Consider the following 21,047-nt stretch of genomic DNA (forward strand, 5'->3'; position numbering starts at 1 on the left):
CTCATCTGAATCCTTCAGACATAGACCTGTGTAATATTATGGAAATATCCACCACTCACATCAGGCTGAAGTCTCCCTCCTATCATGTCCTAAGGAGTCTCTAGAAATAGACTTTTCATAAATTCTAACACTTTTCTAAACATCAGTGCTATAAAATATATACCTAGGCCTGGATGGAGACTACATATCCTTATTCATGTTACCCTGTGTCCTTGGCCTGGGGAAAACCTCATATTTTCTTCCATAGAGTCCACAATCATTCTTTTCTCATTCCTGGCCATGAGTCAATGAATTAAAATTTCACAAATGTCTCATACCTCTTCATTTAATATTCTTATTTAAACAGAATAATCCATGTGACTCATCAAAATTGAGGAAAAAGAAAACCTTAACAATCCACTGATTCACAAAGACAGTAAGTAAATATGGTGACCCTGTTTTATATCAGCTTGATCAAGTTCTGGAAATCTGGCAAATCAATAGCCATTTTCTTAAGATACCATCTTCCCCTTTTTAAACATAAAGCTGGAATCACAAGTTTTATTTCACCATAAGATTTCAGATCTGGGCCTGTGCCATTTTGGAAATATTATATCCCCTACAAAGCCATGATCTTTTAATACAATCTTGGAGGTATTTGGATTAGGTTGCTTCCATGGAGATGTGACACACCCAACACTGTGGGTGATAACTTTGAATAGATTATTTCCATGGAGGTGTGACCCCACCCATTCAGCCTGAGTCTTGATTAGTTTACTGGAGCCCTATAAGAGCTCAGAGAGAAGGAGCTCAGTGCTGCAGCTGAGAGAGACTTTTTAGAGAGGGCCATTAAAGTAGACTTTTGCTACCCAGAGTTTGCCTGGGAGAAACTGAGAATACACCCAGATGCTTGGAGAGAAATGCAGTGGGAGAGACTCATATGGAAACCAAAACTCCAGAGCAGATGCCACCCATATTTTTTCTCAGCTGACAGAGTTTTTCTGGATACCATTCTCATTCTTCAGTGAAGGTACCCTATTGTTCATGCCTTAGTTGGCACTTTTATGGCCTTAGGACTGTAACTTTGTAACCAAATAAACCTCTTTTATAAAAACCAAACAATTTCTGGTATTTTGCATAATGGCAGCATTAACAAACTGGAACAGGGTCAGAGTTGAGAATCCCATCTATCCCACTATCTTTCTTTCTACTGAGTTTCTTGGAAAATAGCATTAAAATAAGTAATTTTATTCAATTCATTGTATCAGCCCATATATCCACAAATCTCTAGGACACAGAATATGGAACACAGCTAATAAGCATATGTATCAGCCCATATATGCACAAATCTCTAGGACACAGAAAATGGAACACAGCTAATAAGCAAAACTTATACCATTTTTCCCTACGAGTTCTTAGTCCCTGCATTGAATATTCAGTAAATCTATTCAGTGGTCTATTGCAATGAATTCTTACATATAAATAATCAGGTAGTATGATACAATCAGTTATGTTAACTAAGCTTAAATTTTCTGGTTGTAGTAGAGAGAGAAATAGTGGTTAGAGGGCCCAAATTTCAGATATTACTGTAGCATGTGACATGGACTTTGAATAACAACTCCCATCATAATTCACACTGAACTCTGGATTATAGGATTAAATATCTGATTAAGAAGCCAATGATACTGAAGGATTACACCCCACTTTCCATCCTACTTCATGATTTAAATCACATTTCCCCTTGTTGGGCCATGGCTTATAGAATTTCTGAAATGACCAAGAACATATTAGATGATTAGCACTGAGAGAAGTCTTAGACAAACCTTAACTACCGAATATTAGTCTTTCCAGGGAGCACAACTGGCCCATTGCATCATTTATTCTGTCCAATGATACATCCCCTCTCTCTGTTCATTCTCATCTGGTCACAAGCACAGAACAATCAATTGACATTCACATATATGGGTTATGCTGCATCAGAATACTTAGGTGAGAAGGTTTCTGGACTCCTGGGGGACTCTGGAATAATCACACTTAGGTATAGAGGACTTAGATTGAAAAGGCCCTGATCTCAGAAGCAAAATAATTTCATACCTTGTGTTTCAAAAATAATTAGGGTTAGATTGATAAATGGCCACAGAAGAACAAGGGTAAACAAAATGGACCTCCAAGACATGAACTTAAGATGTTTCTATGGAATAACTTCAGTTTTTGGTCCATAATGGCCTAATATCTGATGCAAAATATGTCTTTGTACATACACAGTATAAATCTTATTAATACCCATCTGTGTGCATATTATTGTGAGTAAGGTGATTGATGATGACTTGCCAAATCTATCACATATCTTACAATCTATGACCTTAGCAGGGCCCTCTCTTCTTCTGCAACCTCATCAAGGCATCTTTAATCTCTCTGTTCCTCAAGCTATAAATCACTGGATTCAACATGGGAATGACCACAGTGTAAAACACCGATGCAAATCTATCAAAGCTGGAGGAAACACCAGAGCTGGAACTCAAATAGACAGACATACCTGATGTATAGTAGAGTGAAACTGTGGTCACATGAGAAGCACAGGTATTGAAAGCCTTGGACCTGCCTTTAGCTGAAGTGATCTTCATAATGGAAATGATAATATAACCATAGGATAGTATGATAATTATGACACTTGCTATCCCATAGGTCATTATTAATATAGCAAGCATGATCTGTATGAAAAATTTGTCAGTGCAGGACAAGTTTAGCAACTGAGGCATGTCACAGAAGAAGTGGTTGATGACATTAGGCCCACAGAAGTAGAGCTTAAGCAAGGCACACAATTGGGGTAAAGAACCAGAGAGTCCCAGCCATATAGGCTCCCAGTGCCATCTGACCACAGAGCCTGGGAGACATGATGGATGAATAGAGCAGTGGCTTACAAATGGCAGCATATCGTTCATAAGCCAGGGCTGTCAGGAGACAACATTCTCTCAGTCCCATAGTTGAAAAGATGAAGTACTGGACAATGCAGCCCACAAAGGATATCATTTGCTGCTTCTGGAAGAAGTTGGAGAGCATCTTTGGGGCTGTGGAAGTAATATAGCAGATATCTATGAAGGACAGGTTAGTGAGGAAGAAGTACATGGGCATGTGGAGGTGGGAATCCATCCTTATTATGGTGATGATGCACAGGTTCCAGATCACAGTCATAATGTAGATCAGCAGGAATATAACAAAGAGCACTGGTAAGATCCTGGGAAAATCTGAGAATCCCAACATGATGAAGTGGGTGATCCCTGTAATATTCCCTCCTCCACTCATTGCCTCAGTGCTTCTAAAATCAGAAAGAAGGCAAGGGAATAATTGCTGACCCAGGAGAAATGATGTCATTATCATTTCATATACGCTAGTCTTTTCCTCCAATTTTCTCTATAAAGTAAATACTTTGATATCCTTCTGATGTAAGGAATCCATCTTTTTAGTGCAAAGTCTTCAAGAAGTAGCTATTCAGTATATCAATGTCCAAATTAATTTATGTGGTCTCATAAGAACAGTGATATTTAAAAATTTTAGTGACAGCTCTAAAAACTGTATCTTAAATATGCTATGATTATTAAGCATAAGATAGAGATCAATGATAATATTAATAGTTTTTAAAGAACTCTGGTAACTCATTGTATAACTGTTATTTTATAATAATACAAATATAAGTGGCATCTTCCTACAATTATTTTGGAATAGACTTTCTGTTCTATATTGGCAATGAGATTTTTAAAATATCTTCTTTTACTTTCAAGAATTGTTGCACCTTTTCATGACTTTACAATATATGCTTCATATTACATAAGTAGGTGTAATATTTAATATACGTACTAAGCATTTATTTAGTACAATGCCTTCAAACTGGCTTGAAAAATAACATCAGAATATCAATTTTGATTAATTCACTAGGGTAAACCTTGTATATTCAATAAATTTATGTAGTCCATCCTCTCTGAAATCTTTCATTTTAAGCATTCTAAAGCTGGACAAGTTCAGTCCACTGTTGGCCTCAACTATCATCTCACTATTAAGATATTTTTGTCTATTGGAAAAGAACTTAGTACTCTGGGTAAGGGTTTGGGCTTTGGAGTTTCAGTTTGTATATGCTTTGTTTTTATGCATACATCCCAGTGACTTACACTAAATCCACATTTACCCATAATAACATATGAGCTCATGAACATCAATGTTATGGGAGAGTTATAAGAGGATATGATGCTAGTGCTCAACACACTTCAGCACATCAATTGTTGTTGGCAATCATTATCATAGGTTGCTTTGAGATGCCCACATCACTGATGATTCTAAATGCAGATAAGAATTTTAATCATGCTTGAGTTTTTTGAAAATTATTGAGACACCATCATTCCTATAGACATTTTGGAATTTCTTCCACGCAAGTGTGGATTCAAAACCACTGATCTTGTAAGACAAATCACTTAGAGCTATGAAGATGCATACCAAATGAAGCATTTGCTATTCAGTTATGCTTGAGTACAGGTAATGAAAGATACTGAAGATCAAATTAAAAATAGATGAGAGATATTCAACAGCAGATTTGAAGAGACAGAAGAAGTAATAAGTGAACCAGATGATAGAGCAATTGAATGCAAATGCACAAAAGTAAAAATGGTGAAAGAGATGGAAATTTTGAATTGGATCTCAGGGAAATGATGGACAACATAAAGCACACAAATATAAGAATCACTGTTGTCCCAGAAGAAGAGATTAAAGGGCTGAAAAGAGTATCTGAGGAGATCATTGAGGAAAACTTCCCACACTTATAAAATATATAAATATGCAAATAAAAGAAGCCCAATGAACTCCAAATAGAATAAATCCATATCTAACCCCTCCAACACATACTAATCACATAGTATGTTATTAGTATGTGCTGCAAATCAAAGAAGATATGCAAATCAAAGAAGCCAGATGGACTCCAAAGAGAATAAATCCATATCTAACCCCTCCAACACATACTAATCACATACTAATTAGACATGCACACATACTAATCACATACTAATTAGACTGCTGAAGAGTAGGAGAAAGTCCTTAAAGCAGGAAGAGAAAAGTAATTCACCACATACAAAGGAAACCAGATAAGACTAAGTACTGACTACTCAACTGGCACCATGGAAGCTAGAAGCCATTTGTAGGACTTGTTTAGGATTCTGACAGCAAACAATTGCCAACCAAGAAATCTTTATCCAGCAAGCTGTTCTTCAAAAGTGAGGAAGCATTTAAAACTTTCACAAACAAATGCTGAGATAATGTGTTAACAAGAGGCCTGCCTGCAAGAAATAATAAAGGGGGTCCTGTTGGCTGAAAAAAAAGACAGGAGACAGAGGTCTGGAGAAAGGCTCAGAATTGAAGAGTATAATTAAGGTAACTTAAAGAAAGAGAGGGAAAAACATATCTGGCAAATAAAAATCAAAGGATAAGATGAGTGGTTCAAGTACTGCCTTTACAGTAATAGCTTTGGATGTGAATGGATTAAACACCCCCATGAAATGACACAGACTGGAAGAATGGATTAAAGAGTATGATCCATCTTGGACCCAAGTTTACAAATAGATTGAAAATGAAAGGATGAAAAAAAAATATTTCATGGAAGCTGTGATGAAAAGAAAGCAGGGGTAGCCAAACTAATACCAGACAAAATAGATGCTAAGTGCAAAGATGTAGTAAGTGACAAGGAAGGACACTACATATTAATAAAAGGCACAATTCATCAAGAAGAAATAACAATATTAAATGTTTATACACCAAATTAAAAAGCTCCAAATACATGAGGCAAACACTGGCAAAATTGAAGGGAGCAATAGATGTTTCTATAATAATCATGGCAGACTTCAGTACACCATTCTCCTTTATAGATAGAACAACCAGACAGAGAATCAATAAGGAAATAGAGAATCTATACTATGTGACAAATGAATTAGACTTCACAGACTTATATATAGATCACTGCCTCTTAAAACTGCAGGATATTCATTCTTCTCTAGCGCTCATCGAACATTCTCCAAGATAAATTATATGCTAGGGCACAAAACAGGTCTAAATAAATTTAAAAAGATTGAAAGTATTCAAACCACTTTCTCTGACCATAATGGAATGAAACTGGGTATCACTAGCCACCACAGAACCAGAATGTTAACAAATATGTGGAGGTAAAACAACACACTCTTAAACAATTAGTGGATCAAAGAAGAAATTGCAGGATAAATTGGTAATTATCTGGGGACAAATGAAAATGAGAATACAGCATATCAAAATCTTTGGGATACAGTGAAGGCAGTGCTGAAAGGGAAATTTATATCACTAACTGCATACATTAAAAAGGAAGAAAGAGCTGAAACCAAAGCCCTAACAGAACAACTGAGAAGTTAATGAAAGAACAGCAAACAGCCCTAGTGGAAGTAGAAGAAAAGAAACAACAAAGATTAAAGCACAAATAAATGAATTGAGAATATATTTAAAAAAAGTGTATCAATAAAACCAAAGTTGGTTCTTTGAGAAGATCAACAAGCATCCATGAGCTCTTCATAAAGATTGACTCTATTCTTAGCTGTAAGAATATTAATGAATTATTTATTTGTATCTTGTATTGTTGTACCTATCACTCAGCAGAGTTGAAAATTCTTGAAGCCACATTTTAATCACCACCAGTAAATACCTTCCAGCTGTTGAAACTATCTGTCAACAGTTCATGGACTGATTGAGATGTTTTACTGTTTAATGATAAGAATTCTGAAAACCAATATGTATAAAACTGAAGAAATATATATATACAGTTTATGCATTAATAAATCATTCTGTCACAATGCTTTGGATATGAAATTAAGAATAAAACATTTCTGTATCATTTCAATTCCAGCTTTAGAAACTTTGAAAATCATTCTGTTTACACTAAGAATATAATACTGCCAATAGAAGTTCTCAGATATGTTAACCAAGACAAGTTAGAGTCCATAAAATATTTTCATAATATAAACTCTCCGAGGCATTATTCCCTGAACACCACCATAACTGGTCAAAAAGGTGAAAATAAGTCAAAATGTTGGCCAATCACTTGCACTAAAATTTTTCATTTTTAAATAAAATTCAATGAGAGGCAACCATAACTAAATGAAGTCTATGTAATCAACCCTACCCAGAAGAGTGAGGAGTTGTGCACTGCTTACCTTATCATGATAAAATTATCCAAAAACTTTCTGTTAAAATTTGGTATACAAGAAGAAAATGGAAAACAAACAAACAAACAAAAACACCTTGAATACACACACTCTTTGCTTAATTCCTTTGCATGCTTCACCACACTATTTAGAGAAGAAAAGATGGCTGTAATAAAAAGTGGATGGAAATTTTTCTGTGTGGATCTAGCTAATCAAAATGCCTGGGGAGCATGATCTAATGAGGATGCTGTCAATTTCCTAGGTTATGCCTGGTACAAAATGCAATTTTTATTCTGACTGAATAAACACAATGTAAGTAAAGGAAGCTACAAAGGGACAGTTAGACCAACACTACCTGTGCTTAGAGTGGGTGTCTCTGATAATCTGTGCTCCCCACTCTATTTCTCCAGGTCCTCAGGGTTTTCAAAGGTGACACTGAAGAGATATTTGTAGAATTTTAGAAGACCTACTGGAATCATACATGAGTACTTTATTACATCATTTCATAAGCTTATGTGAACATTGACTCAGTTTGTCTGTTGCAACACAGAAATTTTGTATCAATGCTATGTACTTAAATGCAAATCAAATTATTATTATCTGAAAAACAAGATCCTCAAGGGCAAAATTAAATTCAAAGAGTCCTTGGAGAAGAAGAACTTAGGAAACGTAGACATGCATTTTTTGCTCTTCAATTCCCTTGAAACCCAGCAAATTATTATATTTGATTTAGCTCAATTTTTATATTTCAGGCATAGTCTCATTTAATTCTAGATGTTCCCATTCCCCATTTTTCAGGTTAAAAAATAGAAGGTAATAAAGTTCAAGATCACATCCTTAAATTGCAGAATTAGATTTTCAACCCCTCACCCAACCCCAGGATATTACCTGAAATTTTATATTTGAGATTGTTCTTTTTGTTGAAGTTTAGAAAGTGAAAAAATTTCTTTGAGAATTTAATTAAAGTTGTTAATAGAACCTGGGAAAGACTCTTAAGAGGAGTGTGTGGAAGTGACGGTTCCACAAACATAGTTGAAAGCAGGCAAAGGACCATAAAACTCACCCCAGAAGGTAATACAGGAAGAATCACTGATACTTAGATAGCATAGATTCCACTGGCCTCATAAGATCCTGCCTTCTGAATATCACCCAGATCCTGCAGGATTCTTTCCAAGTTATAATTGCTTATTTCTTTTCTACAGGAATTTTCAGGTGGCCTTATTGCACCACATTGTCTGTCCTTTTGACCATGAAAATAGCTGTCTGCCATAGCAAAGAGACATTCACACAGTGGGATATCCTCTTAAATGTGTGGATAAGGGCAGAGTTAAAAGGAGAAAAGGAAATTAGAGGGAGCAAACTCCCCAGGTAATTGCTTTCTGGTGTTACAGTTGGCATGGAGTTTTTCTCCCTACAGGTTTCATACCGCACTGAAACTTGTCTCTGCTGGATTCCTTCCTCACTTCCCCATGCTCTTATAGTGATCTCATGATTGTAGGTTTTTTATTTTTATCTTTGAAGTCATTTGAGCTGAAAAGGACCTAGAGATTTTCTGGTTCAATACCATCAATTTTCAGTTGAGGTACCTAAAACCAGAGAAGCTAAGGGATTTGCTCTGGATGACACCACCAGCTAGTAGTAGAGTTGATAATAATAAATTTCATATATATATGAAACTTCATATATATATATATGAAGGAAATGGAAAAACCAAACCAACCAAACAAAAAAAAAGTGCCTTCCCAGCTAACAGAGGTTTTCTGACACCTCTGGCCTCCCTTTGGTGAAAGAATACTCACGTTGATGCCTTAATTTGAACATTTTCATGACCTTCAGACTGTAAATTTGTAACCAAATAAAGCCCCTTTATAAAAGTCAATCCATTTCTTGCATTTTGCATAATGGCAGCATTAGCAAACTGGAACACTGAGGGTTTAAAAAAAAAAACATGCATGAAGTATAGGACTCCAATTATTTACACCTTGCATAGGGTGGAATATTTATTATAATTGATGATAGCACATTTTTATAATTGTACTGTTAATTATAGACCATGGTTTATTTTAGATTTCACTGTTTGTGTAGTGTAGTTCAATGGATTTTTTTTAATTTATTCTGTTACCATATATACAATCTAACATTTCTCTTTTTAATCAATTCTGATATATATTTCAGTGGTTCTAATTTCATTCACAGTGTGGTACTATCATCACAACCATTCATTACCAAAATATGTCCAACATTCCAAATAGGAACCCTGTACATTTTAAGCCTTAACTTCTCATTCCCTATCCCCATCCTGCCCTCTGATTAGCTATATTTAGCTATATAGACAGTTTCCTCATTCTAATTATTTCAAATCAGTGAGATCACACGATATTTGTCCTTTGGTGTTTGGCTTATTTCATTCAATATGATGCCTCCTAGGTTCATCCACATTGATGTATGCATCAGGATTTCATTCCTTTTTTATAGCTGAATAATATTCCAGTGAATGTATATACCAAATTTTATTTATCTATGCTTTGGTTGATCCCAACTTTTGAATAATGCCACTATGGACTATCGAAATTTTGCTCAAGTCACTACTTTCACTTCTTCAGGGTATATATCTAGTATTGGGATTGATAGTTTTATAGTAGTTTTATACATAGATTCTTTAAGAATAGCCAAACTGTTTTCCATAGCAGCTGCACCAGCAATGAATAAGTGTCCCTATTTTCCATATCCTTTCCAACGCTTGCTATTTTCCCTTTTTTGAACAGTAACCATTCTAATGGGTGTGAAAGAGTATTTCTTTGTGGTTTTGATTTGCATTTCCCTGATGGGTAATAGTATTGAGCATTTCTTCCTATGCTTTCTGACCTTTTGTATATCTTCCTTGAGAGACATCTATTCAAATCCATTACCCTTTTTGAAATTTAATCATTTGTCATTTTATTGTTGTTGAAGGATTTCTTTATATATTCTAGATATTGAATCTTTATTAGATATGTGGTTTCCAAATATTTTCTCCCATTGTGTAGGTTGTCAGTTTACTTACATGCTAAAGTTCTCTGAATTACAAACAGTTTTAATTTTTATAAGGTCCCCTTAATTTATCTTGTCTTTTGCTGCTTGTGCTTTGGGTGTAAAGTCTATGAAACCATTGCCTAACTCTGGGTTTTGAATGTGCTTCTTAAGTTTCTTCTAGGAGTTATTTCTGACTTTATGTTTAGGTCTTTGATCCATTTTGAAATGATATTTACGTAAAGTCTGAGGGAATGTTCAGCCTTCTTTTTTTTTGCAAATGGAGACCCAGTTTTTCCAACACTATTTGTTGAAGAGACTATTCTTTGCCAATTAAGTGGTCTTTGCCCAGTGACAAAACTCAGTTGGCTATAAATCTAAGGGTGGATTTCTGAGCTCTCAGTTTGATTCATTTGGTTATGTGAAATAAGAAAAACCCAAATTTGAAAGGAAGAAATACAGCCATCCCTATTTGCAGATGACATGATCCTATATACAGAACATCCTGAAAAATCCACAACAAAACCCCTAGAGTTAATAAATTAATTCAGCAAAGTGGTGAGGTACAACATCAATACCCTAACATCAGTAATGTTTCTATACACAAGCAATTAACAGTCAGAAATAGAAACAAAAAAATTTCCATTTACTATACAAACAAAAAGAATCAAATATTTAGGGATAAATCTAACCATGCATGTAAAGGACTTGTAGACAGAAAACTACAAAACATTCCTCAAAGAAATTAAAGATGACCTGAATAAATGGAAAGATATTCCATGTTCAGGGACTGGAAGACTCAACATTAAGATGTCAGTCCTACCCAAAGTGATATATTATTCCCAATCAAAATTTCAACACCTTCATTTCAAAACTGGAAGACCCAATTATCATATTTACATGAAAGCACAGGGGGTTCAGATAACCAAAATTATCTTGAAAAAGAAGAGTGAGTTTGGACACCTCCCAGTCTTAAAATTTATTACCAAGCCATAGTAATCAAAACAGCATGGTACTGGCATAAGCATAGACATAAAGATCACATAAACTTTTAAATCATTTTGTAAAGTTGTAAATTTTTATATTAGTAATTTGTATAAGGAAGCATGAATCTTATGAATAAATGTTAGAGGAATAGATTTCACACATTATTTTACACCACAATTTTTTAGTTAACTCTCTCATTCTGGCTATTTTGCTGCTATCTTTTGATTTCTAGGCATTTAATTGTCTCTGAACAAATCAGTTTATAATCATAGAGACTATAAATAATAACAGACACTTTTCTTTTAAAAAATATCTCTTTGTAGGTATAATATCTTTTTGAATAGATCAAAACATCAAGAATAATGTTCAATAATAACATTGACAGTAAGAACTTTGATTTTGTTCCCCATTTTCCTAAAGGAAATGCATTAAATATTCCACTGAGGTTGGATAAACTCTGTATGGCTAAGGAAGATTAGTTCAATTACACCCATCTGTGGTCTCAGAACCAACATACATGACCCATCAACTCCAACACCTTCTTTATGTTTTAGTTTTCCACGGTAATGCAGAGTTGCCATTCAACAGGGCTTCAGGCATGCTTCCACTGTGTGACCATGCGACTGTGAAAACTTTGTGGCTCCCAGTTCCTTTGTACAGTGTATAGACAGATTAATAGAAAAATGAGGACAAAAAATAAATGAATATTAAGGAGGGATGGGGGTATGGGATATTTTTGTGTTTTTTTTAGTTTAATTTTTATTCTTATTCTTTTTTCTGTGTGGTAATGAAAATGTTCAAAATCGGTTGTGGTGATGAATGCACAATTATTTAATGGTACTGTGAGCAACTGATTGTACACCATGGATGACTGTAGGTATGTGAATATATCTCAATAAAATTGAATTTTTTTTAAAGGGCTTCAGGCAAAATAGCCACTAATGAGTTGAAAAATGTGTTCATTTTTTTCTCTGATTTCTGTAAGGCCAGGAGAGAGTGGTAGCACATACATTTCCTGGTATCTAGGGGCAGCAAGGACCATGTGGAATTGGCTTAGTTATGGTCAATATTAGCATCATGGGTGTCCATGGGGAAGAGTCACCAGGGATTTATAGTATCAATTTATATTTATTCTTGAGACATTTTCCCATTATGTCTTTGGACAGTGGATCAGGAAATTTACAATGGCTTTAAAAGTTACTATTGTAATGTCCTAGGCACTATTGCAACAATTTTTGTCATTTAAGAATAGGCTTTTGAATTAGGGTTGTGTTAGGTGTTTCTAAATTACTTTTATGTGCTTATTCTTCATTTAAAATTTGATGTTGAAATAAGGTCAAAATATGATAACATAGCCACAACTGCACCCAAGAGACAAATCTTTTCCTAACTGATCATTTCAGCCTGATGTAAAACTGATTTCTCATATTTTTCTTATTACCTTAACAATCACATTTGTAAATGGTGACACAAGAATTGTTCTAGAATTGTTTATTATAATTGTGATATTAGGCATCAGGATAATATTAAAAAGCATTAGGATTTTTTTGGAATGTCAATAGAATGAATTAAATGAGCTGGAAATCTGGCTTTAAAAATTACTTCCAGGATTGATTTGGTTTTATTGAGTTAGCCAGACTGGCATTTCCATTTCTCCTCAATTACTTTCTGTCTGTTTCTCATGTATCTATGCTTTGTCAAAATGTACAATATTCTTGGTTAGGAGAAAGGCAATTTAAAATATACTCTTAGCTTTAATCATTTTGATGTACTGAAATTTTTTATGTAATATTGACATTATCTGTCCATAAATACCCCAAAGCCATTCAGCCTAATATCCTTATTTAGAAAGCTATTTGACAACTTCAGTGCTTATCATCTGGTCTGTTCAATTTTTCTTTATGGTTATTGGGTTAATATTATTAACATGGTTTTAATGAAAATTGTCATCCATTTCTTCCATTTTTGTGCTAAATATTAACTTTCCATTGTAGATGCTTTTAAAATTTAAAATCTCTTTCTTGTTAGTCATTTCTCTTAATCGGATGCGCTTATTTTCTTGAAAACTGCCATTAAATTATCTCTTTTATCTATTGTATTGAATATCTGTCAATTTCAGATATCCATTTTTTTCTTCTTTTGCCCAATATATTTCTAATTATTATTTTTCCTCTTTATTTGTTAATGTTTATACTCATTCTTGCAGTTCCTTTATTTTTCACTTTATATTCTTTTTTTCTCAAAATGAAGTTACTGCAAATTTAGCATTGGCCACATCTTATAACTACTGGTTTAATCTATTCATACATTCCTGGGTTATCAGGAGGTAATTTGGCACCTTGCATATAAGAAGCAATTTTGTGGGGAGGCTATGATATTTGTGACCCTGTGTTCAAATTCTGACTCTTCACTCATTAGCTTTGTGAATTTGGACTAGTTTCTAAGTTCCACTGTCTAAATTTCCTGACCTGGGAAATTGCTGTAACAGAATTTAGCTCAATTTAAGCATTTTCAATTGTTTCAACATGGCATGCCTCAAATAACAATACATAACATTTGTAACATTTATATATAATGCTTGTTATGCGCCAGGGACACTATTACGGGTTCATGAAAAATATCATCTTCTTTTAATCAACCTAACCCAGCAAAGTAGATACAATGTATTCCCACTTTATAGATAAGTCAACTGAGACACCAAAATGTTATATGGCTTGCCCAGCATCTGAGTAACTGGGTGATCCTGGCTCTGAAACTAGCTTGTTTTGGTATGGAGAAATGCAGGGGTTTTTTTTTTTTGTAGTTGTCGTTGCTGTTTTTGTTTTTGTTTTTGTTTTTGTTTTAATTTCAAAGTGTATTGCTTTAACCATTGCTGCATAACAAACTATCCTAAATCTCAGTGATGCAGCAACAGATTATTTATCACACTTGAATTTTTAGGTCAGCTGGAGATGGGTTGGAATTCAGCTGATTGAGGCTGGGTTCAAATGGATGAATCCTCTGAACTTGGTTTAGTTGATTGTTTGTTTCTTTTACTTGTTATTATTTAATTGAGTTTTAGACCTTGTGATCAGATGCAGTGACAAACATGATTCTGTTTCAGAAAATGGTTGAGACTTAATTCTTTTGCCAGGTTATTGATTAATTTTTTAATAGTTCTACAAAAACTAAAACAGAAGATTTTTTTTTAATTTCTGCTATTTAAATTTACCCTTAGCATTTACTGCTTCGTTACTATTTAATTTCTTTTTTTTCCACTTTAAGGTCATAAACTGAGTTAAAAATTTGTGTAATTTTAAACCCTGATACCATAAAATTTTTCATTTATTTTTAACTTTTAGTTTAGCTTGTTTTGTTGCTGTGATTCAATGCAAAGCATTTAATGACTATTAAATCACCATTATGAGTAAGGCCAAAATAGTTGGACAGATTCATCCTTTTCCTTAAATCCTATATGTCACATTGATAATGGGTATTCCTAACGATTATGTATTTGCTTCTCTATGCCATACGTATTTAACACATCATTTTAAATTTATTATTCTTATTCATTGATGTTAAGAATATCCTATCCAATATGATGGAGCTGGATTTTCTTACAATCCAATGAAACAATAGTTTTTCTTGTTGGTTTATGTCATAGTTTACAATTTTTTTTCCTCCTAAGAAGTGCATTTAGCATACACACACATGCACACACCAACATAAATGTAAATGCTTCAAATGCTGTATTTTGTTTTGCTTCTGCATCTTTTCAAATAGCTTTTGCTGTTCTGAAGGCATTCACTGAATTGCTTTGCTTGTTCAATTGCTTAAATGAACTTACTGTTGAAGGTCTCCTGATTACTCTGAAGCTCACACTCACTTGGCACCTCTTGCATCTATAAGTAGAACTGGTCAGCAAGGAATGGTCAAGGCCTCTCCCTATTTACTTCACATTCAAACCTTACAATCACTAATGTCTTCCTTTAATCTAATGTCCTCATTACAGTGACATTACAATTTTCTCATATTTCTCAGATGTGGAATTTCATTAAGCATCATTTCCAGTGGTCACAAACTGTTCTCAATTTGGAACTTTTGCAAGTTATTGTAGTGGGAATTTATCTGGGAATGAGAAAGACACCTGAGTAAAACCCTCCATCTTTTCTAGAAATCTCCAAAAGTTGCTTAAAAAATATACAAGACATTTTTACTTTAAAAAGTTACGAATGATCAAAATAACATATTTTATAACTCTAATCATGCCAACAATGTCATTTGAACACTTTCCACATTTGTTCTCCTTGATTGTACAGAAGGTAGCACAATTTTATCATTCATCACCAAAGGACTAAAAACTAAATGCTCAACTTGGTGTGGACAAACCCATCAGCACATTCAGAGAGATCTAATGAACTGGAAACAACTGAAGCACATGCATGTCTCCCGTGTGTTCTGCCTTCTTTGTGGGCTCTAATTCTCTTTCTCTATTGTTTAGACTTTTTTCATGCTTGTGTGAAAATGAAGTTGAAAAATCGGGTGATACCAGAGATCCTACACATTCAGGCATTTCTACTTAAACAGTTCTAATGAGGAATGAGTTTGATCTTTACTTTCTAGTATCAACAGTAGAACATGCTAATACCTTAATGTTCTTCCACCAACTGTAAATAGTTACCACACCAAACTAAGTGTCATTAATGGGGGGGGGGGGATAAGGACCAAGGGGTTGTTCTTTTTGGGGCCATGAAAATGTTCTAAACTTGATTGTGACAATGTAAGCACAATTCTGTAATTACACTGAGAGCTATTGATTCCACAGAAACACTCACCCACAGGATCTCAATGATTTAGGCTTTTTGACCCTTAAGTAAATAAAAGGATAAAATCTGACCCAATTTAATTAAGGGTAATAGTCTGACCAAAACAACAATTCTTAATTTCCTGGACTCCCTATACTACATTCAGCCCACTCCACTTGATAATTTCTCCACCTACTTGGAATCCTCTTCTCCCTTCTCAGATTAATTTGCCAAACCAGTTTAATTCCTTTTCTTGAATTATTGGCTGCAGACCCCTTGCTAGCCCCAAGACCTCTCATTCTTCTCAACAACCTTGGCTTGTAGATCTGTTTCAAACATCCTGCACTAAACTACCCTTAACATATACAATATGTCATTTTATATATATGGTCTAATATTCACTGTATGCAATCCATTGTATCACCCCCTAAAACCATAAATGTCCAGATACAGAACATTGAGCACAGACAATAAGAAAGAATTATACCACTTTTCCATGTTTGTTCTAGGTATCTGCAGCAGGGAGTATTCAGTGAATGGATTCAGCGACTCTGTTAAAATGATTTCTCACACATGAAAATCTATCTCGCTCAAATCTTACACAGAAATTTGAAATATCAGAAATGATCAGATCATGTGGTCCCATCATGTATATAAACTAAGGTCAAATTTTCTGGTTTTAATGGGGGGATAAGCAGACATTAGAGCATCACAATATTAGATGTTACTATTGAATGTGACATAGATTTTGAATATCATCTCCCATCAGAAATCACCACCAAACTACAAATGCAAGGATTAAATCATCAAACTCAGAAGTAAATGAAACTGAAGGACCATAACCCTCTTCAAATTGCATCCTGCTCCTTTAAGCTGATTGAGATGAGGACATTGTCACTGAGACATGTATTAGACAAACTTTAGCTAGTTCAGATTTGTCTTTCCAAGAAGTACCACCAGGCCAATTGTATAGCTTTGTTTTTCTCCAAATGTTCAAGCCCTCTCTCTGTTCATTCTCACTGGGTCAGATATACAGAACAATAGTTGTCACCACCTAGTCTGCATTATGAAGCATCAGAATATTTAGAAGACAAAGTTTCTGGACATCCACTAATCCATAGGTGAAGAAGACAGATTGGGAGGGCATCAAATTCAGAAGCAGAAAGTAATAAAGGTCTTCTAAATCTTGTGTTTCACAAATACTTGTGCCTAGATTAATAAATGAAGTGGTCACCGCCATGTACAGTGAACATAACGACTTCTACAGCTTAAAGGTATGTTGTTTCTGTAGCATCAACTCAGCTGTTGGGCCATAATGTCATATTATCTGTATCAAATTAAGCCTACATTGGCCATACACAGTATGAATTTTATAAATTCTCACTTATTTGCATATCTTTGTGAGTTAAAGAGGTTGATTCTGACTTGCCAAATCTATTACTCATCTCACAATTTGTGATATTAGCAGTGCCCTCCCTTCTTCTGCAACTTCTTCAAAGCATCTTTGATTTCCCTGTTCCTCAGACTGTAGATCAAGGGATTCAATAAGGGAATCACCACAGTGTACAAAACTGATGCAAATCTGTCAACACTGGAGGAACCACTAGAGCTGTAACTCAGATATACAAAGATGCCTGACATATAGAAGAGTGAAACAGCAGTCAGGTGAGAAGCACAGGTGTTGAAAGCCTTGGACCTGCCTTTAGCTGAAGTGATCTTCATGACAGATATGATAATATAACCATAGTATATCATGATAATTAGAATGTTTGCTATTCCAAATATCATTGTTAATATAGCAAGCATGGCTTTTACAAAGAAAGTATCAGTACAGGACAAGATTAACAATTGAGGAATGTCACAGAAGAAGTGGTTGATGACATTAGGCCCACAGAAGTGCAGCTGAAGCAAGGCACCTAATTGGGAAAAAGAAGCAGAGAGCCCAACCATATAGGCTCCCAGTGCCATCCAACCACAGAGGCTGGGAGACATGATGGATGAATAGAGCAGTGGGTTACAAATGGCAGCATATCGGTCATAAGCCATGGCTGTCAGGAGACAAGAATCACTCAGACCCATGGTTGAAAAGACAAACTGCTGAACAATACAGCCAACAAAAGAGATTGTTTGCTGCTTCTGGAAGCAGTTGGATAGCATCTTTGGGACTATGGAAGTAACATAGCAGATATCTGTGAAGGACAGGTTGCTGAGGAAGAAGTACATGGGTGTGTGGAGGTGGGAATCCATCCTTATTAAGACGATGAGGCACAGGTTCCAGGTCACAGTCATAACATAGATGAGCAGGGATGTAACAAAGAACACTGCTAAGATCCTGGGAAAATCTGAGAATCCCAAGAGGATGAAGTGGGTGATCCCTGTAATATTTCTTCCTTGAATCACTGCCTCATTTCTTCTAAAATCAGAAAGGAGGCAATGGAATAATTGCTGAGTCAGGGAATAAATATAATTATCAGTTTCATGTGTACCAGTCTTTTCCTCCAATTATCTCCCAAAAATAAATACTTTGATGGCCTTCTGGTGAAAAGAACCCACATTTTACCTCAAGGTAGAAAAGAAGTAGCTCCTTGTGCTTCAAGTTCCTAATTAATTCTCATGATAATTAACAGCAATATTTAAAAAGTTAAGTGGGAACTTAAAATCTATACAAGAGAAATGTTGTTATTATTATACCTAAGGTAGAGATCATTGGTTAAAATAAAAGTCTCTTAAAGACCTCTGAATTCTGTGAATCATAATATAATTACTCTTTTATAATGATAAAAACATGTTTCATCTTCCTATAATAGTTTTGAAATAGACTTTCTATTCTAGATTGTCAATGGGATTTTAAAATGTCTTTTTTTATTCTCAAGAAGAATTGTTCTCCCTCTATGACAATGTATCAACTTTTCCAGAAATGGATTAAATACAACTTCTGCAAACTGACTTGAAAAATAGCATAATTTATAATTCTAATCATTTTTGGTAGGACAAAAAAAGCACATTTACCTAAAAAGTTTCAGAATCAGTCCTCTATATACACCTTCATACTGAGCATTCTGTATAGGAATAAGTACAGTTCACTACTGACCCCAACTGTCATCTAAATGTTAGGGTTTTTGCCTCCTTGAAAACAGCATTGAACTGAAGTTAATAGTTTTGATTTTGGAGTTTGTGTTCTGATACCCTCTTGTTTTATGAACTTGCCCCAGTGTCTTAAATACACTAAACCCAGATTTACTCATAATAAAGTGAGGCCAGTAAGAATCTCTGCACTACAAGGTTATGGGAGAGTTACAAGGGGAAATGATGCAAGTGCTGAACATACAGTTCAGTACATAGTAACTGCTAAGTCATTGTTGGCCATTATTACATTTGTTTGCTAGGAGGTGCCCATGGTTGACATTTCTACCTGTGGAAAGAAATGCAGGTGGTGTCAGCATTTACTGGATTAATTTGGGGAAATTCTTGAGACATCATCATCATTCCTGTAGACAGTCTGGCATTGCTTCCAGGCAAGTGTAGATTTGGATCTAATATTCATACGGGACAAACCACTTAGGGCTATGAAGACAGAAAACAACACAAAGCATTTTCCATTCAGTTTGATTGAGCTCAGGTAAATTGGGCCCATGGAAAACTAACATGAAGCTATGATAGACATTGTGATATAGAAGGCATCAAAGTAAATATTTCATTTTCCAGATAATACAGAGATATATTGCTTAGTTTTCGTAGGTATGGCCAATATGATTTTGCTCACTAAAAGACTCATAATAGATAGAAAATGTTGAACTTCCTCCATTCCAATCCATCATTACTCTAGATGAAAGAGAAAATCATTGATAAAAGCCACAAAAATTTTGAAAAAGATTAGTAATTATGGAGGAGTTGAACTTTCAGGTGTTAAAGATATAATTTCAGTAAACTTACAATTTATCTAAAATGAATAAACTTTTAAAAGGTTTTAGAAATTAAAATATTCATTATTGTAAGAATAGATTTGTCAAGAGAACACATAGAAATTAAGGAATAATTCCAAATATTGGCAAAAATTTAATAGATGAGAAAATTAGGTTCTTATATTAGTTTGGAAGGCATAAATTCATTCATAATGGTGGGAGGCATGGCTCACTATGAATAAGAAAAAACAAGATATGCATTTATGTAATTTTTGGAGGGAAAGCTAGTTCTGATATATAATACCACCAAGATAAAGTATAAAAGAAAAAAATGCTATACCAATTTACAGTGTGTTTGTGGCAGAAAACACAAATGAAAAGCATTTGAAATATAATTGTTTAAATTGGAATAAAAGATGCACAATTTTTAAAAAACAATGTAGAATTGTCTTTGTGAATTTGAGATAGTTATTACCCTCAATGAGCTTCAGTTGCCACAAATACAAAAAGGGACTAAAAATACTTACCTCATCTAGGGTTGTTGCAGGGATTAAAACATATAAAGGGCTTAAAACAATAAGAACACAATAAATGTTAGCAATTATCTTTCCCATCATTATTCTTCTCTGAAACACCATGGAGCTATTCATAAAGAGATTTCTTAAATTAGATGTTGTCTAAATATAAACTGAGGAAAATTGTTAGTGAATTATTGTATTTATTGTATTTTATGTTGTTGTATCTACCATCCTGTAGGGATGCACATTTTAATCACCCACCACCATTAAGAACCCTCAGGTTTTTGAAACTATCTATATACAGTTTGTGGACTAGTTGACATGTTTTACTTACTATTTGGTAGTAAGAATGCTGAAAATTAGTTTGTGTAAAACTCAAAATATATATATTTTTTCATTAATAAATGCTTCCTTCACACAGATTTGGGTGTAAAATGAATAAATAGCTCATTTCTGTTTCACTTCAATTCCACTTAGGAACTTTGGAAATCATTTCCTCTGTTTGTACTAAGAATGCAATACTGCCCAAACAAGTCCTCAGATAAGTTCAACAATATGAATTACATTCCATGAAAATATTTTGAAAATAAGCTCTCTTAGACATTCTTTTCCAAACACCACCATAATTGGTCAAATCTATGAGAAGTCAAACTGTTGACCCATCAG

General features: G+C 34.5%; 1 protein-coding gene and 1 pseudogene across 1 annotated transcript; both read right to left on the reverse strand.

Annotated features, from left to right (window-relative positions):
* Positions 1-2,342: 2,342 nt before the first annotated feature.
* On the reverse strand, positions 2,343-3,282 carry LOC119538104 (annotated as a pseudogene).
* A 14,140-nt stretch (positions 3,283-17,422) lies between these two features.
* Positions 17,423-20,395, reverse strand: LOC119536634 (olfactory receptor 5AN1-like). The gene is made up of 2 exons (XM_037839475.1): positions 20,391-20,395; positions 17,423-18,374 (listed from the first exon to the last, which is right to left on the reverse strand). The coding sequence occupies exons 1-2, from the start codon at positions 20,393-20,395 to the stop codon at positions 17,423-17,425; spliced, it is 957 nt and encodes a 318-aa protein (XP_037695403.1).
* Positions 20,396-21,047: the final 652 nt, after the last annotated feature.

Source organism: Choloepus didactylus, chromosome 6, assembly GCF_015220235.1.
Source record: "Choloepus didactylus isolate mChoDid1 chromosome 6, mChoDid1.pri, whole genome shotgun sequence".
NCBI lineage: Eukaryota > Metazoa > Chordata > Mammalia > Pilosa > Megalonychidae > Choloepus > Choloepus didactylus.